The sequence below is a fragment of the Zingiber officinale genome, chromosome 2A (genome assembly GCF_018446385.1).
Source record: "Zingiber officinale cultivar Zhangliang chromosome 2A, Zo_v1.1, whole genome shotgun sequence".
NCBI classification, from domain to species: Eukaryota; Viridiplantae; Streptophyta; class Magnoliopsida; order Zingiberales; family Zingiberaceae; genus Zingiber; species Zingiber officinale.
In genome coordinates, this window is record NC_055988.1 from 126,423,413 (window position 1) to 126,449,800 (window position 26,388).

General features: G+C 36.9%; 2 protein-coding genes and 1 long non-coding RNA gene across 4 annotated transcripts; 2 read left to right on the forward strand and 1 right to left on the reverse strand.

Annotated features, from left to right (window-relative positions):
• The first annotated feature begins 5,243 nt into the window (after window positions 1-5,243).
• LOC122042242 (dolichyl-diphosphooligosaccharide--protein glycosyltransferase 48 kDa subunit-like) lies at window positions 5,244-11,860 on the forward strand. The gene is made up of 13 exons (XM_042602255.1): window positions 5,244-5,636; window positions 5,791-5,927; window positions 6,034-6,159; window positions 6,680-6,733; window positions 6,844-6,957; window positions 8,401-8,456; window positions 8,529-8,570; window positions 9,736-9,811; window positions 9,975-10,046; window positions 10,147-10,272; window positions 10,369-10,473; window positions 11,058-11,141; window positions 11,551-11,860. The coding sequence occupies exons 1-13, from the start codon at window positions 5,348-5,350 to the stop codon at window positions 11,596-11,598; spliced, it is 1,329 nt and encodes a 442-aa protein (XP_042458189.1). The 5' UTR covers window positions 5,244-5,347; the 3' UTR covers window positions 11,599-11,860.
• Window positions 11,861-12,775: 915 nt separating this feature from the next.
• LOC122042243 (protein transport protein SEC13 homolog B-like) lies at window positions 12,776-14,943 on the reverse strand. The gene is made up of 2 exons (XM_042602256.1): window positions 14,807-14,943; window positions 12,776-13,966 (listed from the first exon to the last, which is right to left on the reverse strand). Exon 2 carries the CDS (start codon window positions 13,934-13,936, stop codon window positions 13,028-13,030), a length of 909 nt encoding a protein of 302 aa, XP_042458190.1. The 5' UTR covers window positions 13,937-13,966; window positions 14,807-14,943; the 3' UTR covers window positions 12,776-13,027.
• An 878-nt stretch (window positions 14,944-15,821) lies between these two features.
• LOC122042244 lies at window positions 15,822-23,296 on the forward strand. 2 transcript variants are annotated; one of them, XR_006129189.1, is made up of 7 exons: window positions 15,822-16,140; window positions 16,250-16,351; window positions 16,451-16,626; window positions 18,150-18,233; window positions 20,391-20,837; window positions 22,793-22,865; window positions 22,959-23,296. It is a non-coding gene; the product is annotated as an uncharacterized LOC122042244 (long non-coding RNA). The 2 variants fall into 2 exon arrangements; XR_006129188.1 differs by having other exon boundaries at window positions 15,825-16,351.
• The last annotated feature ends 3,092 nt before the right edge of the window (window positions 23,297-26,388 follow it).

Consider the following 26,388-nt stretch of genomic DNA (forward strand, 5'->3'; position numbering starts at 1 on the left):
GGACATTTATAGACGCCGGCTCGTCTCTCGATATTTAACGTCGGAGCTCGACGGTCTTCCGCTCGGACGTTTATAGACGCCGGCGCGTCTCTCGATATTTAACGTCGGAGCTCGACGGTCTTCCGCTCGGACGTTTATAGACGCCGGCTCGTCTCTCGATATTTAACGTCGGAGCTCGACGGTCTTCCGCTCGGACGTTTATAGACGCCGGCTCGTCTCTCGATATTTAACGTCGGAGCTCGACGGTCTTCGCTCGGACGTTTATAGACGCGGCTCGCTCTCGATATTTAACGCCGGAGCTCGGCGGTCTTCCGCTCGGCTTTTAGACGCCGGCTCGTCTCTCGATATTTAACGTCGAAGCTCGACGGTCTTCCGCTCGGACGTTTATAGACGTCGGCTCGTCTCTCGATATTTAACGTCGGAGCTCGACGGTCTTCCGCTCGGGAGTTTATAGACGCCAGCTCGTCTCTCGATATTTAACGTCGGAGCTCGACGGTCTTCCGCTCGGACGTTTATAGACGCCGGCTCGTCTCTCGATATTTAACGTCGGAGCTCGACGGTCTTCCGCTCGGACGTTTATAGACGCCGTCTCGTCTCTCGATATTTAACGTCGGAGCTCGACGGCCTTTACGGCTAACTTCGATACTGCCGATCGGCGGAACCCTTGTCCATCCTTTGAATTAATTTCGCTTCCTGCATTACAAGGACATAGGCGACCGAAATGTGTATAAATTTACATTTAGCGCACCTTTCCCCCGGCTCGGATATCGTACTCCCGGCCGAACGGCTCGGGGTCTTCTTCGTCGAGCGCTTGGCTCGGATAACATACTCCCGGCCGAACGGCTCGGGGTCTTCTTCGTCGAGCGCTTGGCTCGGATAACATCCAGGCCGAACGGCTCGGGGTCTTCCTTGTCGAGCGCTTGGCTCGAATATTATACCTCCGGCCGAATGGCTCGGGGCCTTCGGCATCAAGCGTTTGGCTCAGATACTATACCTCCGGCCGAATGGCTCGGGGCCTTCATCGTCGAGCACTTGGCTCGGATACTATACCTCCGGCCGAACGGCTCGAGGCCTTCGTCGTCGGGCGTTTGGCTCGGATACTATACCTCCGGCCGAACGGCGCGGGGTCTTCCTTGTCGAGCGCTTGACTCGAATATTATACCTCCGGCCGAATGGCTCGGGGCCTTCATCGTCGGGCGTTTGGCTCGGATACTATACCCCCGGCCGAACGGTGAGGGATCTTCCTTGTCGAGCGCTTGGCTCGAATATTATACCTCCGACCGAATGATTCGGGGCCTTCGGCATCGAGCGCTTGGCTCGGATATTATACCTCCGGCCGAATGGCTTGGGGCATTCGGCATCGAGCGCTTGGCTCGGATATTATACCTCCGGCCGAATGGCTTGGGGGCCTTCGTCCTCGAGCGCTTGGCTCGGATATTATACCTCCGGCCGAACTGCACGGGCCTTCTTTCGGAAAATTACGATGAATTCTACGCCCGAAAGAAACTATATCTGAAAAATTAACCTGCCGATCAGCATAAGATCTATCGCAATTTCTCAACTCCCGAATACCCGTGGAGTGAGGTGGATACAATGTACTTCGTCGAAATTTATCAAGGCCAGGAGGATGGCGAAACTTCCCGGTCGGTCCTCCATGGCCGCTCGGCCTACCAGAGGTGGAGGCGGCCTGCTGCTTTATCCTTTTACTTGAGCCTTCTGCTCCCATTGCTCCACGAGCCTTCGTCATCGAGCGCCTGGCTCGGATACTATACCTCCAGCCGAACGGCTCGAGGCCTTCTTCATCGAGCCAAGAGCGCTTGGCTCGGATCTTATACGCCATGAAGATAGGTCGCTCGGCCGATAATTCCAATTGCGCACATTATAACATTTTGCCTTCTGCATTTCAAATATATAACCAAACGGAGAATATACAACACATATTCTATTGGTGCACCTCTCGTCCTGCCCTGGACAGGCTGGAGATAATTTGCGCTTCATGGTGGATCCAAGTGTCAATCCATCTTCATCCGCTCGGCGGCTCGTCCACCCAACTTCCTCGTATGCGGTCGATTCATCGCCTGACATCAAACTCCCGCTCTTGAGGTTCCAGAAGGAGGGGCTTGCTATAAGTTGAATTCGGGAGATGAAGTATCTGCTTTTGAGGAAAATGGGACTGTGGCAGTCGGTGCTCCCGCTCGGGAGAGCGTCCGCTCAGAGGGCCTTGCCTTTTCTGTTGTCCCGTATTGGTATTTCATCTGACGAAGATCCCCGATTGCGATTCACTGCTACAGCATCAGGAGGCGTCCGAAATAGGGCCTGACGGAATAGAACGGTAGCCGGTGGTGTTTCCGCTCGACCACCAGACGCTGACGTTGCTTGCTTCTCCGGCCGCTCGACTGTTGCTTTCTGTTTTTGCTCCACAAGCTTGGCGACCCTTATCTCGATCAGAGCGTCGAGTTCCTCCGTCGAAAGCGTCACCGTGTGTTGTCGTCCAGCCTCGTCCATTGTTTCCGTTCGGATGCAGGAGCGTTCCCACAGACGGCGCCAATTTGATCCTGTCCGAACGCTGACTCAACGGACGCTGGGCACGTGGCGCTCTCCTAATCGATGACGTGGGCCTCCGGCTAGTCGTACGAAGCTCCGGCGGACCGGTTCCCGGCGGCGACCCTCCGACGCTCAAGTCAGGCAAGCAGATGGTGGGAAAAGTAGCTCCAAAGGCCTTGAACGCGTACCGATAGCTCCCCCCCCCTTCCCCGCGTTTCTGAAGTTTGCGGGCTCTTATAGAGCTCCAGGAAAGCTCATGCACACCTACCGAGGTGTACACGTGTCCTCTACCATGCCTGACCCCATACTGCTACAGTCCGAGCACGTTCTTGATGGGACAGAAAGATCTTCCGTATTCTGATTCTGCGTATGGCCTGCTGTCAGAAGGTATTCCCCACTGTCCCATTGTCCTGGCCTGCTTTTCCCCGAGCCGAGCGTCCATCCGCTCGACAGGCATCGATCCGACCGAGCATAGGAGCCCTTTTCCGACCGGGCATAGGTATCACTCCATCGCGTGCTCGGCTGAGACAGTTCATTCACCATTGCTGCTTTAGCCTTGGCTGAGCGGGCTTCCCGCTCGGTCCGTTGACCTTGTTTACGATGAGCGTCGGAAACCCGACTCCCCCGTCGGGCTGTCTTTGATTCCGCTCGGATCCGTTCGGCCGGTCGCCCCAATATTTATCCGCTCGATCAATCCTCTGGTTGACCTTTTACTCTTCAACCTTCCCGTGGCGTTGACTCTATTAAATGTGGTCCCCCATTCTTACTGCCGGATCATCGATATACTAGATCAAATTGATATTTGAAGATATTTGATAATTAAGAGAATTAGACGAACACATATGAATTGGTTTTATATCATTCCAAAGTCTCTAGGTTCATAAACTCTAGTTTCAAAATTACTAAATCACATATCCACTTTTGCCCCTATTTCTATTCCCAGTCGAGTGCAAATTTTTAAGCTACCGAATTGATTTTTTTAGTCGATTTTAACCGATTCGTGTTAAAAATTTATTACTCTCAATATATTGGATCAAATTGATATTTGAGGATATTTTAATAATCATAAGAATTAGACAAACAGATAAGAACTGATTTCATATCATTCCGATGGTCGATTTCGTCCGAAATCGAATGATGGATTTAGAGACCTTGAAATGATACAAAACCAATTTTTATGTATTCGTTTAGTTCTTCTGATTGTAAAAATATCTTCAAACATAAATTTGATATAATATATTGAGAGCAGTAATTTTTTAAATATGAATGTGTCAAAAAAAAACTAATTTGTGTTAAAAAAATTCACTACTCTTAATATATTAGATCAAAGGGCATTGATATAATCATAAGAACTAGACGAACTCATAAGCTGTAATTTTATGTAGATCTATCAATCAATTTTTGTCGAAACTCTTTAGGTTCATTCGACCAAAATGGGTTGATATACCTAAAGTACTTAGAATGCCATGAAACTAGGTTCTATGAGTTCGTCTGGTTCTTATGATTATATTCATGCCCTTAAATACTAATTTGATTAAATATATTGAGAATAGTGAATTTTTTTTAATATAAATATGTTTAAAAAATCTAATTCATATTTAAAACATCACTAATTTTAATATATTAGGTAAAATTGATATTTTAAATCATTTATATTGTTAGGAGAACTAGATAAATACATTGTAACTAATTTTATGTCATTATGAGATCTCTAAATCTATTAGTTGGTTTCAGTTGGTTAAAAGACCTAGAGACATTGGAATAATACAAAACCAGTTCCTATGTCAAGTTCTCTTGATTGTAAAAATATCCTCAAATATCAATTTGACCTAATTATTGAGAGAAGTAATTTTTTTAACATGAATGTGTCCGAAAAACTAATTCGTATTAAAAAATTACTGTTTTCAATATAATGGATTAAATTGATTTTTGAGGGCGCTGATATAATCATAAAAAATAGACGAACACATAAGACTTGATTTTACGTCATTCTAAACTCTCTAAGTTCATCAACCGATTTTGGTCAAAACTCTTTAGGTTCATTCGAATAGAATCAGTTGATGGACCTAAATTATTCGGAATTATGTGAAACTAGTTTCTATGAGGTTATTCAGTTATTATGATTATATTCATGTCCTCAAACATTAATTTGACTAAATATATTAAGTGCAGTGATTTTTTTATCATAAATATGTCCGAAAAATCTAATTTGTATTTAAAAAAATCATTGATCTCAATATATTGAATAAAATTAATATTGATGTCATTTATATTATTAAGTGAACTAGACAAATATATAAGAACTAATTTTGTGTCATTCTGTGATCTCCAGATTTATTAGTTGATTTTGATCGAAATTGATGAATGGAGAGACTTTAAAATTAAAATGATACGAAACAACTTGCTATATATTTATTTAATTCTTATGATTATAAAAATATAAATATTAATTTAATTCAATAATATATTGAAAGTAATATATATATTTTTACACGAATCTGTTAATATTTGTAAAAAAAAATAATATGGAAAAAAATGGTACATGATTTTATAATTTTTAAAAATAGGGTATTAATTTCGGAAATTAATGTTTGGTAAAAAGCTGATTTATTTTTGACGTCGTGTTTGGTGTGCATCACCGTACACGTAAGCCGTCCTCAGTTATCTGTTTCCTGTCCGCGATTGGACATACTATTTTTTCTGCCCTCCAGCCTTCTAACGGGACGACCAGCTTGAGCGAGTCGTCTCTCCGCTGCGCCGTTCTGCTACGCCCTCCCCAAAACCCTAGAAGCGGTTTGCGACAATGGCGAAGCCTTTCCCCACCTTGGCGATTCCCCTCTTCCTACTCTCTGTCGTCTCCCTATTATCTCTCCGCTGCGGCGCTTTCTCCGCCGATCGCCCCACCGATCGACGTCTCCTCGTCTTGGTGGACGATCTCGCGATCCGGTCCTCCCACTCCCTCTACTTCTCCACCCTTCAGTCCCGTGGTTACGATCTCGACTTCAAGCTCGCCGATGATCCCTCGCTCGCGCTTAGCCGGTACGGCCAGTACCTCTACGACGGCCTTCTCCTCTTCTCTCCCTCCGTCCAACGTAAGATGTCCTCGGACACATTGATCTATTGAATTTATTAATTTTACTACGTTGCATGATGTTGTGATTTGTAATTTGACTTGATCGATGGAATGCCTTCGATTCATCTTAGCATCAGATGTGAGTTCTGCTTAAAGTTTGTCTTTTTTTGTAGGTTTTGGTGGATCTTTGGACCTGGCAGGAATTCTCGACTTTGTGGACGCAGGGCATGATTTGATCTTAGCGGCAGACTCGTCTGCTTCTGACCTGATTCGTGAGATCGCAACTGAGTGCGGGGTTGATTTTGATGAGGCAAGTTGCTATTCAAGATATATATATTATATATTCATATATGCTTTTTCTCGTTTTCATATTTTTCTGTCAACACATATATCTAAATCATTCAGTTTCATTTCAGGATCCCGCTGCTTTGGTTATTGATCACACTAGTTATGCAGTCTCTGAAACTGAAGGTGATCATACACTGATTGCTTCTGATATTTTCATTGAGTCTACTACGATTCTGGGTGATGAGAAAATTGAGGTAAAAATGAATCTTTCTTTCCTGTTATGTTTTTCAATTAACGTGAAAATTGCTGAACCATAATTTTCACTTCTTGACTGAATTTGTGCATGCTAGTTTTTAATAGCACTGGGCATACTTTCTAAGTTTCATATATTCTGTGCCTATGATCTTAATTTGAATGCCATCCAAAGATGAAATCTTTTTTTATATATTCTCTCTATATCCTTGCTAAATGTTTCAGCCAACTATGTTTTATCATACGACTCTTTATTATTTTCTGTATAATCCAAATTATTTGCATTATGAAGCTTAAAAACCTCAAGTCTCATTCATGTAGCCCAGTAGTAAATGAAAAAAAAAAGTTTCATTCTTAAGACTCATGAATGCTTCTCTACTATAATCTTCCATGATCTCGTGGAGAAAAAATGTTACTATTAGAAGTACGTACTTCTAGCTACTTAAAAAAAATGCAATTTAAGAGCTCAACTATATTATACGTAGTGATGGTTATCTGATCTTGACTGAAATCTCTGAACAGGCTCCTGTTCTGTTCCGCGGGATTGGCCATTCTCTAAATGCTGCTAATAGCTTGGTAATCATTCAAATTGTTTTGTTGATTTCTCTCTTTTGCCATATTTCAGTCTTATCTCTGGCTACATGGTCAACAATTTAGAAATTTCTGACCCCCATACTATGATCCAGGTATTGAAAGTTCTTTCTGCCTCCCCTGCTGCATATTCTGCAAATCCAGCAACTAAGCTTTCAAGTCCTCCATCACTTACAGGATCTGCAATATCATTAGTGTCTATTGTGCAGGTAGTGTATTCAAATTTATGCCTAATATTTTCTGATTTATGTTCATAGATTTGTAGTACCAGGGCCCATATGGTTTGAATAACCATGGATGAAAGGCATGTGACTAGGACATAATAGCAATTGGCAACATCTGTATTTGTTCGATATTGGCTGAGAAGGTGGCTTTGGCTCAATAGTGGCAATCAAAATTTCAATATGTGCTTGTGGATCAGTATATGTTTTGCAGACTGTGAATTACTAACCGCTGTTACTTTAAGGAGCAGATAGGAAGTGGATTCAGAAAGTAGTAAAAGCCAAAGGATAATATTTCTATTTTTTTACTTGAAAGCAAGGCTGTCAAACTTGTAATTCTTGTGGGATCTTAGGATCCTATGTCTAGGTAAGATTTATAACAACAAATATAGAAAAATGTTGGCTTTATCTTTCTTTGTGAGATATTTTACAAAAACAAGCATAAGTCTTAACTTTTTGTTAGATATTTAATTTTGCTAAATTTATCCAACTTATTTATTATGATAATTTTCAGGTAGACTAACAAATGTGCAATTTATATTCATATAGTTTCCTAATGTATGCTATGCGAGACGTGAAAGTTTAAATAGTTACAAAAACCTTGTTTTACTTTTAGCATTAAAAATTTTTAGTATGTGATAATTGATAAAATCTTGCGCCCAAAGCATTTGTCTTTTATTTGTAGTTTCGGCACATCATATTAGAGAAAAAAAATTGTCATTAGTATTTTAAACCCAGACTGGTCATCAAACTAGCTTGGGATCTGAGTCGGTACAATAAATCAAAGATGAAATACAAATATTAAATAATTTACTAAAATTTAATATCAGTTAACTGGTCTTGCTTGACTAGTTTCCATCTAGTTTCTTTGATTTTATCTGGTTCTTGTGTGGATTTATTTCTTTTAGATGGTTGTCTCTTTTTCCGATTAATTTTGAGTGAAAGTAGTAATTATTAATTCCTTGTTTTTACATTCTCGCTTATTTTTGGTTTCAAATAAATAATTAAATTATTTTACTTTAACTAGTTGGTTCAGAGAATTGCTCTAGCTTATGTGCAACACTTTCCTAACTCACTTTTGACTAAATACTTACTTTAACTCATTTTTCTGCATGTTTGGTTTAGAATTGATTTAGCTACATCTTCAAGTAATTATATGTAGTACCAAGAATGATTGTTCAATATATCTGAGACAACCAGTTTAGTTTGTCTGCTTTTGGATGATCTGTTTCATGTGATGGGTAACTTGGTTACCAGAAGTTACTATCTAGTATAGAGATTGACTTTATTCACTTCTAAAGATTCTAATGTTTCCTTCCTATTTATTATTTCTTTGATGGCCATTAAGGGTGCTTTTCGCATCTTATCCTTTATTATTGTCAGAAAGCCATATAATTTTAGCTGTATTGATTTTTTTTTTTTAATCTTCAGGCAAGAAACAATGCTCGTGTCTTGATAACTGGTTCTTTAGATATGTTCAGCAATCGGTATGATGTCCAAATTCTTACTTATTAGTTCATTTAATATTTTTCTTACACATTTAATTTGTTATGCTTCAGTTTTCTTAAATCTGGCGTGCAGAAGGCTGGGAGCTCCATCAAGTAAGTCTTGTTTTCCTTCTATCTGTCAAGCTCTTTATATGAACTAATTCTATGCAAATCAGAGTTGTGCCTTCCCTTTGCTGGACAAATCTTACTGTTATAGTGAATATTCTTTTGTTAGATAGGAATTTAGTGGCCAGTTGCTTGTTCTTCTCTTCCTGTTCTCACATTCGATAGGAACTCCTTTACCTGTTTCTTTCTAGAACTCAATCCCCTCTATTGTTCTCCTTTGGAACTGCTTTAGCGTTAAGGTTTTCCATTGGCTATACACCAGTGCAACTTGAGATTAGTTGGCATTTTAAGAATCAAGGCATCAGATTGAAACTTTTCCCATGTTAATTCTTTTGTATAAAAAGATTATTTTGTTCTGTTGTATCTGCTCAATCAGGATACAAACATAAGAAGATAAGACCTTGCTCAAAAGGACAAACTTTATGGTCATACCAGTCTCAAATGACTCAAATCATGCAAGTTTGTTCGAGTATTATCCACCATAGCTGGTTGTGATTGTGGCTTTGTCACACAAGTCAGAATATCTTCATTCAAAGCAGCATAGTCAGATGAACATTATGAAATTGGCATATGTTCAAGAACAACACCAGAATTTATGCATATATGATCAGTTAAAATGGCTGGTAATTCAAAGTCTTAGCATGCTAAGCCATGTTATATAGTCATGCACCTGCTGCAGGGGTACGAGTAATCTTGTCAATTGCAATGAGCTTGAGAAGAGTATGTTTTGAGGGAGGGCCACCATCTTTCTGTATTAGACCGTTTATTTTTCGTGCCCAAAGAACTTGTTAATTGCAAATCAAAATTGATGTTCTGAAAATAATTTAGCAGCTGGTGTCAAATTCTAGGAATGAGAACCTATTGGTTTTGCCCATATTTTTCCAGGGAGCACCCTTTTGAGTTTAGCATACATTCTTTTTAGTTTCAATTGTACAATTAACTGCCCTTAATTGAAATTTTGGCAATAATGAAACAGCCTTATTGTTATATGTTGTTAAATGTCCTATTACACAACATAATTCTACAGGTTTTCTACATAGTATCATTGATGTTAAATCAATACTCTTTAGAATGTTTGAGAATTCCTGAAAGGAGCTTTCTTTAAAATCCAAGTGATGGAATTGTTGAGTAAGGATTTGCATTTTCGATACAGGAATGAAAAATCTGGTAACCAGCAGTTTCTCACAGAGATTAGCAAATGGGTCTTCCATGAAAGAGGCCATCTCAAGGTAAAGAATTTAGCATCTTACCTGAATTTTCAGTTAACACATTTTTCCTTTAATTTTTGCTAAACGTCCTGGCAGTTGAACATCTATATCAGCTATCTTACTCCTCGTAATGACATCATTTATTGTTGAGGGTCCTTACTTTTATTAGAAAATATTTTCATAGGCTATTAATGTGCGTCATCACAAAGTTGGAGAAACAAATGAGCCATCTATCTACAGGATCAATGATGATTTGGTAATTGTTTCTTATCCATAAATGCTATTGTTATATGCACAATTAGCAGGAAGGAGAGCGTATGGCTCAAGTATTTCTCTCAATGAATTTTTTGGTGAAGGAATATTCCGTTGAAATCTATGAGTGGTCTGGATCAAGCTGGAAACCATATGTTGTAGATGATGTTCAAGTTCAGTTTTACATGATGAGCCCTTATGTACTAAAAACCTTATCCACCGACAAGAAGGTATATTTATGTTAAAATTCTTCTCGCTTGTCTTCATGAACGATGACCAAACAAGCTGTTACATTTTCAATTATTTTTTTTTTTTGGTAATTGCAGGGCCTGTATTCAACCTCATTTAAGGTTCCTGATGTCTATGGCGTTTTTCAATTTAAGGTGGAGTACGAGAGACTGGGATACACAAGCTTGTCACTTTCAAAACAGGTATAGCATATCTCTATAATTGGTATCACTTTTCCTTCTTTTTGGTTTATAATTTGGCTGTAATGGTAAGAGGCGAATGTTCTACATAGGCTTTTTTTTTTTTTCATATTCTGCCAATCACTGGATTGACTTCCATAACAACAATTTGATAATGTGATTGGATATTACAATCGCACTTAACTCTTCACTGATGCTAAACCAAGCATTCATGTTGTCTCCTAATTACGAAAGATTGTGAAACACAAATTTCTAGAAAATTCCTATGAAAGTTTCATTGAGTTTCTTTGCTATTAAGCAGATGCCAACTTTTTCATTTTGCCATTTTTTGCCACTTATTTCTAAAAATTTGTAATCAAGGCAAAGTAATTTAGGTCTGACATTGTCTAGGTGCTTATCGTTTAATGTGCACCTGCTTTAAGGCAATGTTCTGTTCTAAAAAATATCTACTTGCTGCCAATCCAGGAAATTCTAGTGTTGATATCCTGTTTGAATCTGTTCCATAATCAATCATCACCCAGTCTGGACCTCCAAAAATCTAGAATGGTGTTATTATTTTGATCTAATGAAATTCAACTGTTTTGCAGATACCAGTTCGACCTTTCCGCCACAACGAGTACGAGAGATTCATTACCACTGCCTTCCCATATTATGGAGCATCTTTTTCAACTGTGAGTTTCCTTACCTTTCCCCCCCAGTAAGGTTCAACAATTGTGCTTGCTTGTAAATCAAAAGCGTACTGCAAAATCAAACATCTTGAACATTGAATTACAGATGCACAACTCTTTTCACTTGTCCTTGCGTAAAGCTTGCACGGCATGCATATTTATCCCAAGCTAGTGTGCTTTCCCGGCATATGTTGCATCTTTTTTTAAACCATTTCTTATCACAAAAGAATTTTAATTTTATTTGTAGCACCATTTATTTTGGTTTCTCATTTGCAAATCCTGCTTAAATTTTCAATCTCCAAGCCTATCGGATTTCATAATGTTAATTAATTTTATTCGATATCACAAGTATCGATCGTCTACTTAATGGAAATTTAATTTGGATCTATAAATCTTCTCTCTTTTCTGGCAGATGGCTGCATTTTTCATATTCACCGTTGTCTACCTCTACAACAAGTAGAAGTGGCCTCGCCTTGTTGATGTGATAACTCAAGTTGAAGAACACGCAAGACGCGAGAAGATGCTCCGTTCATTTGCTGCATCATTTGAAGATCTCTGTATTTTGGACGACCTACGATTTTGGATTGCCTGACATTTTTTTTCCCGTTATTTATGGAACTCGAGTTGGCATTAGGGGGCACCTCATAAACATTTCTCTGTAGTACTTATTTATCTCGAGCATCTTAATTGGAATCAAGAGATGAAAATAAAAATTTTCTCCAGTGCACAAGTGTTTTTTTTCCTTTTTTATGTTCGTAAATTAATAATAGTCAGGCGATAAAGGAAGGTATAGCCCAAGCGATTGGCGTTGAGATTCTGTTTTCTTGATCTGTTTTTATCTAAATTTTAACGAAATCATACAGATCTTAAGTTGCAATCGATCTTGTAATTTCTAGACGATGGTGTTCTTTTGAAATTGGATCAATCTGCCAACTGCAACAACATGCCTGAACTTTAACGAACCCCCCCTGGATTTAAAATCTTGTAAGAATTATTACCAAATTTGTTTAAACTCGTATACTGTAACTGATATATTCTTTAATCCTTTTTAAACTCGTACATATTGTAAGACGTCGAAGAGCTCAAATCTATTTAATAATATTTTTTTTTTAAAAAAAGAAATTTATAAAGGATGAGTTCAAAAATTGATTAAACTGAATTAATCCGATTTTATTATACTAGTGGTAAAGTTATATCAGTTCAATTTAATGACAAAAAAAATTTAAAAAAATTAATATAATCAAAATTTGTTCAATTCAATCTAAACCGATTACTCACACATAGTTAAAAGATCATAACTAGCATTAATATCTAATTAAAACACAAGTAGATAAATTAAAGCTTTCAACCAAAACTTAAAAAGAAGAGAAAACAAAATAATTCGATTTATCTCCCCTTTCAATTGAAACTACAATGTTTACTCCATCTGTCATACAATGTCAAAGGTTACACAATTCTTCATGTAATTGTCATCGTCATCAAGCAATAAAACGATTGCATCAGACCAAACAACAAATATAATGGCCCTACGAACAAAAAATAACTTCTTTGAGATATATGGACTTCCAAGACAAATCATTAAAGAATTGAAATGCAACTCCAAGGAAAATGAAACAAAGATAGCTAGATAAAAGACAGAATACCAATAAGTTGTCTGATAATATAATTGGTTAAAAAAAAATATTCCGAATAAGCAAACTGTAGGCAAAGGATATGAAATCACAGTCACAGCTACAATACAGAAGAAGACTTTCATATTGAAGAAACTGCTTAGGGTCAGTAGCTTTCAACAGACAACATGAATCCGAAAAACTAGCAACTATTTTTATCGCAAACTGTAGAGCCACATGATAAGGAAATCCAGGCAGGAGTAAGGAGTGATGGAAGCATTATGGTTCGACGGTAGTCACCTGCTGCCATTGCCCATCGACGGCTTCCTTCCACAATGAGACATTATTGTTACCATCGGCTACAGCTAATATGTTTCCTGTGAGCGACCATGATACTCTCCATACAGGAGTCTGAAAGTCATGCAAAACTTTTCCTTCCCATTGATCGCCTTCCTTGCCCACTGTCCATATGACAACCGTGCCATCCTGGGATGCGCTTGCAATAGTGGATTTCGGAAGTCCTAAGTTTGGTGCCCAAGCCACATCTCTCACCCAGTCAGAATGCATATGGAGAGCGGGAAAACAGTCCATCTTCCAATTACCATTGTAGAGTTTCCACACTTTGACAGTGTTGTCGCAGCCACCAGACGCAAGTTTCTGTACAGGATCAAGCTGCCCAGAACCAACGAGAGCACCTGGGGCCAAGGCTGGAGCCCATGTCACAGAAGTGACACCCACTGGGTGCGCCTGATCAATCCTTGTGGTGTCCCAGCCACCATCAGTTCGTGCAGTGAAGACTGAGATGTTCCCATCTGAGGAACCAGAAGCCAAGCAGAGGCCAAGCTCGTGAGGAGCCCACGCAATGGAGTTGACAGAGCTCTTGTGCTCTGTGAATACATGCGCCTGAATCCACTCATCAGGTTTGCTGCCTTCCTTCCAGATGATCACTTGGCCGTCATAGCCACAAGATGCAATCAATGAACCAAATTTTGGATGGGCCCATGCCACCTGCCATACTGGTCCTTGGTGACCACTCAGGGTTGCAAGGTGCTGATGAGAAGAGCCACTCACACCGATAATTTTGATGGTAGCATCGGAAGATGCTGTTGCCAAACGCTTGCCGTAGTAGTCCATCTGCACATCATGGACAACATCCTGGTGACCAGTCTCTATCTTCTGTGCAGGCATTGCTCCAATCCTTGAATACTTATTGCAAAACTGCATGCTCAATGAGTTAGAAGTCATGCAGGGTAACAATATTGCATTTAAATCATGAAGGCAAATTAAATTTGAAAGGGATGCAATCCAATTAGATGAATCAATATAATACTACACCAACTACCCGGCGTTGAATTATCTAATTTTATCTTTTGCCAAAAGAATATAAAAAAGAAAACAATATTGCAAATCTACAAATAGTTAGAAGCAACTGGAGTAAAGAAAATATAAATCATGATTCAAATTTGAACATCTAACTGCAAGGACATGATGCAATAACATGATATTTTTTAATCAAGATTGGCAAGGTAAAAGAACTACCTTATCGATTGGCATCATATTTGACCATTTTGTTTTTCCAAAAATAAGCATAACCCGATTGAAAAACAGGCTTGAAGAAAAGAAGAAACACAGATCATACAAGATAATGGCGGGGGAAATAAGTTCTAGTGCTTTACACGGTAGATTAAGCCTTAAGTTCAGTCTGAATACTGCAGCATATAATTCTACAAAGGAGAAGAAATACAAGATCCAGAAAAAAAAATAACAGATCCGAAATAGTTTCATAAGATAAAAGAGCCAAACATAATTCAATCGAACAAAGAAACTAGCAAGACCACATCACGCAAACTACATCTCGTACAAGATCCAACAGATTCCGACTCTTTCCATCATTTACATGATCTACAAAACACAAAACCAGATCTAAAATGTAGCGATCATATTCATCCAAATCTGAGCAAAATCGGAGTCATTACCTCGCATCCAAAACTAAGATCTGGAAAAACGCTCACAGCAAATACAACAACGACAAGATCTTCATCGGAAGATAAAACTTACGATTGAGGTACAAGAAAGAGATCCGGGAAGATTCTCCCGGTGAGAACTGTTGTCGTCGAAGCGGCGGCAGCAGAGGCGCCCGGCGAAATCTGGACGGGGAGGCGGTCGATCTATTTAGGTATCCGATCACAGGAAACCGAAACAATTCCTTTTATCAACGCATTTATTAAATTACGCGGATCCAAATTCAAATGCCAGAATCCTGTAACCCGGATCCGAGGTACCCTTTAATGGGCCGGCCAGATTGGACGGCCCACAATTGTTTTGAATTATGGCCTAATTTCTATTAAAATAAATCTTTAAAATATTCATTTCTATTAAAAATTAAGGTGTGCTTAAAATTTGGAATTCTAAAAAGTCACATCTAACTTTTAGATTTTTCAAATGACACAATTATTTTTCATTTTATCTCTCCCATTAATTACTACGGTAATGTTGCATTTAAAGAATAACATTACTACGATACTGAGTTTCAAACAACAATACCACCATAATGTCACATTTAAAAATTCAGTATCATAGTAATATTAATTTTAGGGTTTATATTATACTAAAGTGATGTTGATTTTTAAAAATAAAAATCAACACTATAATAATGTTGATGTTTGAAAATAAGCACCATTAAATATTAAATTTTGAAATGTAACACTAATGTGTTATTTGAAATCCAGTAATATAATGATGGGTAAAAGGGCCAAAATAAAAAATAAACAGTCCAAATATTTAAAAATTAGGTAAGCTTTTCAAAAATGCCCTAATTTTAGGCGCTCTTTTGGTCAATTATAGAAAATTTAAATTCTCTTTTCAAAAATTAAGTGACACAGCATAGAGAAGAAGATGAAGCCATGGGTTGAAAACACAGTGTAGAGAAGAAGAGGAGGGCATAGTTTGAAAACTTATAATTTTTAAAAATATGTATTTAGTGATTTATTAGCGTTTTATTAAAAATATAAATTTATCATTGATAAAACTAAATGCCATTTGTGTTTGAGGGATCCAAATCGTTCAGATCGATTAGTGTCACCGCCGCTTGACCGAGCGTAGTCACTCACGAGAAGACCTTCGCTACGATGGAGCGGGAGTCGTGCTCACAACCCTGGAAGAGGCGCCGCCTGACCTCGCACGTTTCCTCGGCCCAGCCACCACCTCCTCCGCCTCCACCGCCTTCTTATCCGGCCAAATAGTTCGGGCAAAGGAGCCTAAGATCTCTCTTCCTGACCTGACCCACGGAATTCACGGCCGGCTAGGCCACCACCGAGGGCGAGGAAGCGGCGGGAGGAGGAGGAAGCTCCAGAGGCGGCGTCCAAACCTCGTCGAAGGTGCCTCGAGGGGGAGTGAGTGTCTGTTTTGGATTCATATTGGATTAGGATTATGTTGGTTGTAATCCGGTAGCCCGAAGTTTGCTAGGGATCCGATTGTGAATTCCGCCTCACTATTTCACAGCTCCGCCCCGCTCTCAAAACCCTTCGTTCTTCCGTCGCCTTCAGCTGGAGTAGGCCGGAGCAGATCGACATAAATCTTAGCGACAATCCAAAAGAAACCGTGGTATTTGTCGTGTCTCTTTCTATTTGACTCGTATGATGCGATCTGCGACACGGATGTTGGAAACTGGAAGCTAAACATAGAATGGTTAATTTTTGACAGGTATCAAATTTTCTTGTGGAGTGAGATGTTCCAGCTTAGCCGAAGAAATGAGGATAAGCGAATCATGATTTGGCTTACCAATGGAACTTCAGGAGGAAGAAGAAAAAGAAGAAGAAGAAGAAAAAAAAAACATTCTGGTCCTTTCCCTTTTGGCATGGGAGGTATTGGAAAGATTTGTAAGTAAAATATATCTTCTGTTCTTCATGCAATTTTATTTTTAGTTCACCAACCTTAAATTTAGCATATAAATAAATTAGGTTTGATCATTTCTTCCCATAATATATATTTCCATTCTGAAACAAAAATTGGAATTCAGTGAGTGATCCCAATTAAACTATAATTAACAAATAATGCATGTTAATCATGTCATCTTTATATACTTCCATTTTTAGGTGCCTCTTGGAAATTCATTCCATCATCTTTCTTCAAATGACAATCAACATCAGAGGCAACAGAATTCTGCATGATAGCTAGCTTTACCATTCCCTTCAGTTTTTACAATCTATATAAGCTTCCGCACCATTTTTCATAAGCAAACACTGGATAGATAGAGAAGCAACTTTTCTGGTTGCTTGATTTCAGTGTTGCTTCCATGGGCTTTAGGTGATCAATGAAACAATTGCTTCTTTGGTAACTGTTTGTCGACAATTTCACAAGCTACGACCGCCTGCAAGCCAGGGATTTCAGTGCCTGTCAACTGCAGTTTTGTGATCTCCAGCTGTTACTAAGAATGTATTTCAAAAAGGTAAGCACAACAATATAATGGACATACCATACTCCTAATCCTCCTTCCGTTTGCCTCCTTTTTTATTTCACATCAAGCTAAGACCCCTTCATCATCCTCATTGATAATATGAACACCATGCCTCAGTAGGAACTAAACATGATATTACCATGGGTCAAAATCCACATTCAGAAATGAAATTTTAAACTTGTGTAACAGTGTATCTAATTCCCATGCTCTAATTCCCAACTCATTATAACCATTAACAAACATTCAGATTGGATTTTCGGATATTTATTATCTTTTAAGAAATTGCATAAAAAAAATTGAAAAGACAAGGAGCATCCATTTGAATGACAAAAAAAAAAAGCAGAGGCCAACATGTCGTGTATTTGTGACATATATGGATTCTATCCATATTGGACTTTATGCAAGGCATGTAATTTCCCTATATCATTAGTAATACTGAAAGCTATTAAATTATAACTAGCAATCTATTTTTATCCCTATTTCAAAATATTAATTCCCAAATTAACTCATCATCTTTGCACCGTCGCTCCTCACGCAGTGCGCGCTGTTGTAAAGAGAAAGAGAGAAGGAGAATTCATGAGTCAGGCTGTTTCTCTTGTGTGTCGGTGGATTCATTGGTCATTTGTCTTGGTCACCCTAGCTCACACCTCTCATATTTGCTTCCTTCTCTGGGGAGAATGGGAACTGTGAGGGCACCTTCTTTATCATTTTTATTCGTTTATGGTATGCAGGGTCTTGGTCTTTTTTGTTCCAAATGTAACTATTTTTTGAGTTTATAAAATTGCCGAATGAACTCGAAGCCACTTGCATTCTACGTCGCGAAACCGGAACCCTTTATCTCTTGTTCCGAGTTTATCTGTTTTGAATTTCAACTATCTCTATTTCTCTGATTCCTATGCATCATTTGTTGAAGTAAAAGATGATAGCATTCTCTTGCTCTTGCAGACAAGTGTGTGTTATTTGTGGAGATATTGGCTACTCGGAACAAATAATCATCTATCATCGATGCAAAAGGAATTCTGAACACATGTAAGCCCGACAGATTTAACTAGTTTTAACTTGTTCTCAAATGCTCTTTTTTTACTTTTTTACTTTTTACTTTTTACTTTCTACTTTTTACTGAATATTGTCTTAGTAGTTGTTTCTGAGCCAAAGGCAAGTTAAATTGACTCTTGATTCAACTTTGTTTTAAGAATTTGGCTATGTATAGTATTGGATAACTTGGATCCTACGATGTGCTTCCCCTCCCTTTCCCTTCCTTTCTCCCCTTCCCTTCCGCTAATGAACTTTCGTTCATCCCATCCAAACATAGTGCATGTATAGTATTGGATAACTTGGATCCTATGATGTGCTTCCCCTCCCTTTCCCTTCCTTTCCCCCCTTCACTTCCGTTAATGAACTTTTCTTCACCCCATCCAAACATAGCATCTCTTTATTTAACACTTAATGTACTCAAGTTTTTTTTTTATATTTTGTTTATGAAAGGTAAATTCAGGGCCAGTCTTAATAATTCTTGAGGCTCTAGGTAGAAAAAATAATTAAGATTTTAATATTTTCTAAAAAATAAATATTAATTTTTTTAAAATATATTTTTATATAAAATTTTATTAGTAAAATTTTAGAGGACAATTTCAAACATTGCAAAAGATTGTTTTTACAATTGAAAGCCCTCCAAGGGGGCATGGATAAACTTCAAGGGTGCATTTGGTTCAATGTGGTTGTTGATAACTTTACTTATCTATTCAAGGTTTTCAACAACAATCTTGTTTGGTTTAGGTAATAAACGATTCTTGAGTCATGATGCATGCTTGACACGTTAGGAAATGAGGCATGCAACCCCCAATGGGAAAACCTTGGAAAAGTGAGGTTTTTCTTGATTCTGGGGTTAGTGAAATTTTCTTTTTAAAATTATCCTCCGATATTTATCCTTTGGGACAAAAATACTCTAACAATTTATCAAATGACAATCCGCCCCTACTTGTTCTTAACTCTGCCGACTCACGTAGTCACAATTGCAGAACCCAACTCGTGAAACCTTACTCCGACGTTCGAAGGCGTCCCTACTTCTCAAAGAACCCTAGTGGTGTTCCACTCGTGAAGGCATCCCTACTTTGCTAAGAATCCTAGTGGCGTCCCACTCACGAAGGTGTCCCACTCGCAAAGGCGCAACTTTCCCGACTCGCGATCGCGAATAACCCTAGCAACATTCTTCACAAGTATTTATTTGATTAACAGTAAGATTTTAGGATTTTGTTTATCTAGCACAGATCCGTTTCTGCCTGGTTGGTCGTCGTGGAAGATTTTGGTATTTATTTGATTAACAGAAAGACTTTGGCATTCTTCACTGGTGTTTTTTTTCCCCATGAAAGACCGTGTTTTTAAGCTGAGCATTTCTCTTTGTTTTCTTCCTTGGATATCTCGGATGAATTTCTTTGTTCTCTATATTTATTGTATTCCTAGATCTGGCTTGTTTGCTTTAGCATTGCACTGTTGCCCTTTTGCCCTTTTGCCCTTTTGCCCTTTTGTACTTACAGCAAAGCTATTGAGTATGACAATGAATGCATTTTATGTAATTTCTTTGACTCGGTGTGATGTAGTTTTGATTTAGTTAAGTTCTGTTTAGTTCTTGCTAGTTTACTTCATACTCTAAAATAATGATGTATCCATTGATGCCCATGTTATTACTTTGATATTTTCCTACCAAGTATCTCTTGGTTCAGGGATAATGCTAAATCTTGCAACTTGTAAGTTGAACATAGAAGACTTAAGGATTCATTTTTAAAATGTCACCCAGCTGGATGAAAGATTGACAGCAGCATGACAATTTGAAAGATGACATTTTCTTTGCTCGTGCTTCATTTGTCTAATCTGCATTTGTTAGCCTTTTTATTCTTCTTTATCTTTATGATTATGCTGAACTAACAGGACTCAAAGATTAGTGATGCAATTTTCTTTTTTTCCTTTGTACTTCCTAGTATCAATAGTTTCTCAAATTCATTGAGTTTTAGTTTTCTGTCTAATTTAGGCGTCTTAACTATGTTCTTAGATGACTTTTGCCTAGATTACTTAATTTGTTTTTGACTTGACTCGACATTTGATCGTATCTCATTTTGTATATTATTCATTTGAACAATTTGATTAAGTTTTATGCAAGAATAATGTGTTATTTGGATGGTTTAATTTCAGTTTTCAATGGAAAGAGTTAAAAGATGCTAAAAGTAGTAGCAACGGTGAAGGATGTAACTTTACAGCTAGTTCTATTAACCCTAGCTGAACAAGTAGAAAGTTCAATGCCAATGAAGTTCAAAAGAAAAACTCAAAGTACTAAACACTTGTGGACAAAACAAGAGGATGCTGCATTAGTTGTTTGCCTTGTTGAGTTGAACAAAGATTTGACTTGGAAGAGAGAATGATTTTCGAATTGGGCACTTACTGCATTTGGAGAAACTCATGGCTGTTAAATTGCCATTAAACAATTTGAATGCTACCCCTCATATCGAGTCAAGATACAAGTTATTGAAGAGGCAGTTTCATGCTAAAAATGAGATGTTGAATCATAGCACTGGATTAGGGTGGAATGATGGTGAGAAGTGTTTCATTACAACAAAGGATGCCCTTGATAATTGAGTTAAGGTAACTTTTTATATTTTTATGTTTTTTCATTTATTTGATGATTGTGGGTATTTTTGCTAATGATATATTTTTAATTAGAGTCATCCAACTGCTATTGGTTTAAGGAATAAAGAGTTTCCCCCTTTTGATGACTTGATATCCGTGGGGGGAAAGATCGTGTCACAGGAGCTAATGCAAAAATCTCAGATAATGCAGTAAAAGAGATAAATTTATGCGATGAAGAGGCTGACATGTTTGAGTGTGAAAAAGCAAAAACCTTAGTTGATGCAGTAGAAGAGATAAATTTATGTGATGAAGAGACTACAAGTGTTAAAAAAATGAACATGCTGAAGGTCACAAAGATGAAGAATATGATGATGTCAACTAAGTAATAAGGAAATTTGAGACTCTAGATTCATCAGTTTGTCCAACAAAAAAGAAGTCAATAACTAGAAAGAGAAAAGGGAAGTCTAATGATATTATAGGTGACTTGATGGGAGAGATTCACAATTATGTTACTGAGGTTAATGAGGAAGGAGATTTCCACCTACTTCAAGAAACAAACCGACATTAATGATAGAAAAATAAAGATATATGATGAGTTAATAGAACTTTCTAAATTCTTTGAACAAGAAATTATAGATGTTGGGGAGTATATTATTAAGAATGAATACAAGGTTGACAATTTCTTTGCATTGCCAAAGACATTTAAGAAAAATTATGTGGCGAAATAGTTCTCTGAGATCCATTCAAAATGATTAGATATTTGAATTAGGTTGTTGATACTTAAATTTTGATATATTTTTGGGCATTCATAATCTTGGATTTCTCTCTAAAATTATGATGTAATAGTTGTAAATGATTTCCATCCAATATTTGTGACATTTACTCTGTTTTACTTATGTTATCATCTAAATACTTTATGTTCCCACATATATTATCTCTAATTAGCCCATTATATATATATATATATATATATATATATATATATATATATATATATATATATATAATTTTGAAATGATTTTCTTGTTTTATAAATCAATTCTATTTATTTATTAAATATATCAACAATCTAATAATAATAATAATTTATTTTTTTTAAAAAAATTAATCAAATATCAAATTGATTTAGTTGGAAAAATATTAGAGTTGAAATAAAGTAAATGTTAAATTTAGTTACATTAAAATTTTTAAATAAATAAGTTTTTATTATATTATTTAGAATTGGATCAAATAATATTAGATTATGTTTTATTTTGCTGACCTTACCGAATAAAACAAAACAAATAGAAAGCCACATTAGCCCAAGGATTGTGGCTCTGTTACACACTAAAACCTCCAGTCAACTCAAATCCAACCTAGTCAACTTAAAGCCACATTAGTTAACTCCTTTAGATAAGATCTTCTTGTCTTCTTTTTCAAATTCAAGTAGTACGGATTGTGCCTAAGTTAGAATCTTCCTGAACCCAAAGTACAAATCACTTCCCTCTACAACTCACTTAAGACCTTACCATCTGACTTTACCAAGTCTTCTCCTGCTAAATTATTTGTTTTTTGGATGTAATTGTTTATGCTTCACCCGCATAGTTTGCCCTTCTGATTGTAGTTAATATTGCTACCTCAATGCTCATCATCCCGTGACCCCTCGGATGCCTCATTCCATCCATCAAACTTTAATGGATCATTAGCTATCGAACCAATAAAGCTCCTACAAGTTTCATGCACACAAGTCATTTGAACAAAAGTAACTTGAACCCTTTGACACATTAAAATAATACGATTGAATACATACCTAGGGCATGATTGCATTAACAAATTTTTCTGGAAATGCAACTAGATTAGTGCATAAAAAGGATTCTATTTCCCCTAGTGCACTTAGAGCAACTAAGGGATCACTTAGCGCAACCTTATTGAAATGACCAAATTTCTCTTGAAATTTTCACATTAATGATTGCTTGTTTAACTTGATGCAGGATTGTGAAAGTTGATCTCAAGTTTCCCTCAAAGCCAACTATTTCCCCTAGCGCGAAGGACCTTATCAGCCAGGTGTGATTGATGAGACCCTTGTAATTTTCAGTAAGAGCACCTGATTATATATTCGGTCTTGATTTCTCAGCACGACCTTATGATCTTGTGTAGATGCTTGTCAAAGATTCATTGCAACGACTTCCTCTTAACAAGCTGCTCGAGCATCCATGGATAGTGTAAAATACATATCCTTCAGGTGCATATCAAGGTTGAATGCTGTACTCCTCCCTGATGCCGGATTCTATCGTATCAAATTCATGACCATCATTAAGAGGATAGGCTATGGTAGGAAGAGAAGGATGACAAAAAGCTCAACCTCTATCTCAGATGCTTGGCATTAAGCAAAAGGATTGAGTTAGCATGGGTCTATTGAGAAAATAAATAAAAAAGCAAATTTAGTTGAGTTCAAATAGTTGAGATAAATATGGTTAGTTTCATAGTTATCATAATCTGATGATTCACGGTTTGGACCATCTGATTAGATTTGATCGGATGATTCAAACGAAGAGGGTTCTTCGCTGCTATCTTCTTCCTCGTCGGGTGCTTTCAATGAACATCTTTGCAACTATTGTTGGATCGATTTCTTCTCAAGGGTTGAACATCTCTCAGGGCTGAGCTTCTGCCTCTTTCATTGACTACACAATTCATCCCAAACAGTTTAAAGAGGGCAAACCATGCTCTAATTCCCAACTCATTATAACCATTAACAAACCTTGAAATTGGGTTTTCGGATATTTATTATCTTTTAAGAAATTGCATAAGAAGAAAAATGGAAAAAACAAGGAGCATCCATTTGAATGACAAAAAGGTAGAGGCCAACATGTCATGTATTTGTGACATGAAAAAAAAATAAAGATTTGGCATTTCTTTCCATATATTTACATGCCGAAACAAAAATTAGAATTCAGAGAAGCTTTTGGTGTCTGCGCTTGGGACAATTCCTTTATGCGTTGAGTTTGATTTCTTAATGTTTGGTTATTTCTTTGCATGTGTTGAGTTGCTATGGGTTGAATGTTTAATGCTTGTATTGAATTATTCTTCCATATTTAAATTACACACTTTTGTCCATTTGATTCATGCCCCGAGTGTTCAACTAAATTCCTCTTTCTTTAGTTTTGCATTTTGTTTAGTTTAAATTCTTTCCATGCTTAATTAGTTGCATACTTTATCTTTCCATAATGCTTGTTCTTTATTAAAATGCAATTAATTTATGTTAGATTAGGTTTTCATTACACTTGTCTTTCATTTAGTGGAATTGGTTTCCTTACTTGCTATGTTTTCAATTATTAGATTTAGTTTCCAAGAATTCAAACTTCTATTTAAAACATCAAATAACACAATCCTATGATATTATTATTCTACCGTTGCATTTGTTAGTAGATAACTCGAGTCATCTTTATATTACATCAGTATAGAGGAGTTTGGTACTAAAATTGAGTTTGATACCCTATAGTACAACATATGAGTATTTATCAATGATCTAGAGATAATAGGTTCAAGTAGCGAATATAATAATTGCATACAATAGACTTTCATCTAGATCCCATATTAACATGGGTTTCGTGCATAACTATTTTTTTTTTTATAAATTTTAATTTTAATAAATTATTTATTAAATATCTTTAGTTAAAAATATTTAGTTGGTAAATATCAATGATGAATTATAATGATTTTAAAAAAAAGAGTGATATTGAATGAGAAGAAAAAAAGAAAGAAAAAAATTAGGAAGAAAAATAGTACTTTTGACTTTTAAAGTTTTTATAAAAATATACCAATTAACTAATAAGTGTAATTATTAAATAATCTTAATTAATTAACTAAATTAAATTTTGATAAATAAAATAATTTGTATTAATAAAAAATTAAAAATTATAGATGAAATTTTAATAAGAAATAAAAAAATTGTTAATCAAATCTAACAGTTAAACATAAAACTAATCAAATTTAAATGTATAAAAAATTAAAAATTAGTAGTTAAATCTGAAAATTAAAATTTATTAATCAAATCTAATTTGATAGTAGCAAGTAAAAATTAGCAATCAAAATAAATCTTAATTTTAACCATAATTTTAAATAATTACGGTCTAAACTCGTATATTTCTAAAATAATAATCATATTTTATTTAATAAATATAATATACATAGGGTTTGATATGGTGTCCATTTCTAAAATAATAATCATATTTTATTTAATAAATATAATATACATAGGGTTTGATATGGTGTCCGACTTGATATATGGGGCGCCTAGATATATATGAGTCACAAATGAGAGCTGGACATCAAATCACTGTTATATATATAAAATTTGATGCCTTCAAATATAATAGGGGCTCTAGGGCCTAAGAGTGTAAACTAGTCAAACTGTTTGTGAGCTATTAGGATCTTTATTCAAAAAAAAAAGTTCGTTCGAGGTTGTTCGATAAAGTTAACGTGTCGAGCTCGAACCTGATTTTGAGCTTGAAAATATTATTGAGTTGAGCTCGAGCTTAGCAATATTTGATTTGTGAGCTCGCGAACATACTTATTTAGAGACTGTGTGCGTGTGTGTATATATATATATATATATATGTCATTTTCGTACCGAGTTAAAATTAAGCTCGTGTAACTTTTAAACGAGTCATTTTCGAATCGAACTCAAACTGTTCGTGAACTATTTAATTTCATCATGAACTATTTAATTTCATTATGATATGAGCTCAACTTAAGAATTAAAATTCAAATCAAACTCAAGTAAAACTAGAACTTAGATAAATCATGATACGGGATGGTAAAGACAGACCCAGTCACCCAGATATGATGTGGCAGTCAAAGTCAAGGTGACGTGGTAGTCAAGGTTAAAGGGAGGTGGCAACTAGCTTGTCACTCTCCATAAGACTTTGTTATTCGCCTAGCGCTAAGACCTTTAGTGTGAGGATGACTGGTCTATCAGCCGGTCAGACTTTTAGAACCTTGTTAGACATGTGTGAATGGAGAAGAGGTGGAAGAGGAAAGGAGCTCCATTGTGAATATGACTTTAGTCCCACATTGGGAGTTTCAAGGCATATTATTTGGTTTACATTGATTCACATGCATTGATGATATTAACAAATGTATGTGGAGATGCTTTCTCCCACGTGTGGGTACATAGGGGGTGCAAATCTAGGTCCTGGATTGTTTTGAACCAAGTTGACACGTGTGTGAGTACAACCTGTACGTGTTGAATGCTAGATCGGTCGGGGCAAGGTTTGTCCAAGTGAAACAATCAATATTTTGCCAGATGGATTCTTTTTATTTACTGCTCAAGAAGATAATGAAAGTATTAACCATAGTTAATGGCGATTTAGTAACCTACCGGATAGTAATGGTTGACTATTAATAGTCGCTGGCTATCATTAATTCTTGGGTATTGAATGATCATTACTCGACATTCAATTCATGTGAAGGATGGTGCTCTTATATAAAGAGAGACCATGATCTTGAGCAAAACACAGAGAAAACTGAAGCTTTCTACCTACATTCCCCCTCCTCCGTTTTTGTCGTGCTTATCTTGCTTAGCAAT

Coding starts and splice junctions, on each gene's coding strand:
- LOC122042242 (XM_042602255.1), top strand. CDS start 5,348: ATGGCGAAGCCTTTCCCCACCTTGGCGATTCCCCTCTTCCTACTCTCT. Junction 5,637..5,790: donor CTTCTCTCCCTCCGTCCAAC/GTAAGATGTCCT, acceptor CTTTTTTTGTAG/GTTTTGGTGGATCTTTGGAC. Junction 8,457..8,528: donor TTAGATATGTTCAGCAATCG/GTATGATGTCCA, acceptor GTTATGCTTCAG/TTTTCTTAAATCTGGCGTGC.
- LOC122042243 (XM_042602256.1), bottom strand. CDS start 13,936: ATGCCTGCACAGAAGATAGAGACTGGTCACCAGGATGTTGTCCATGAT.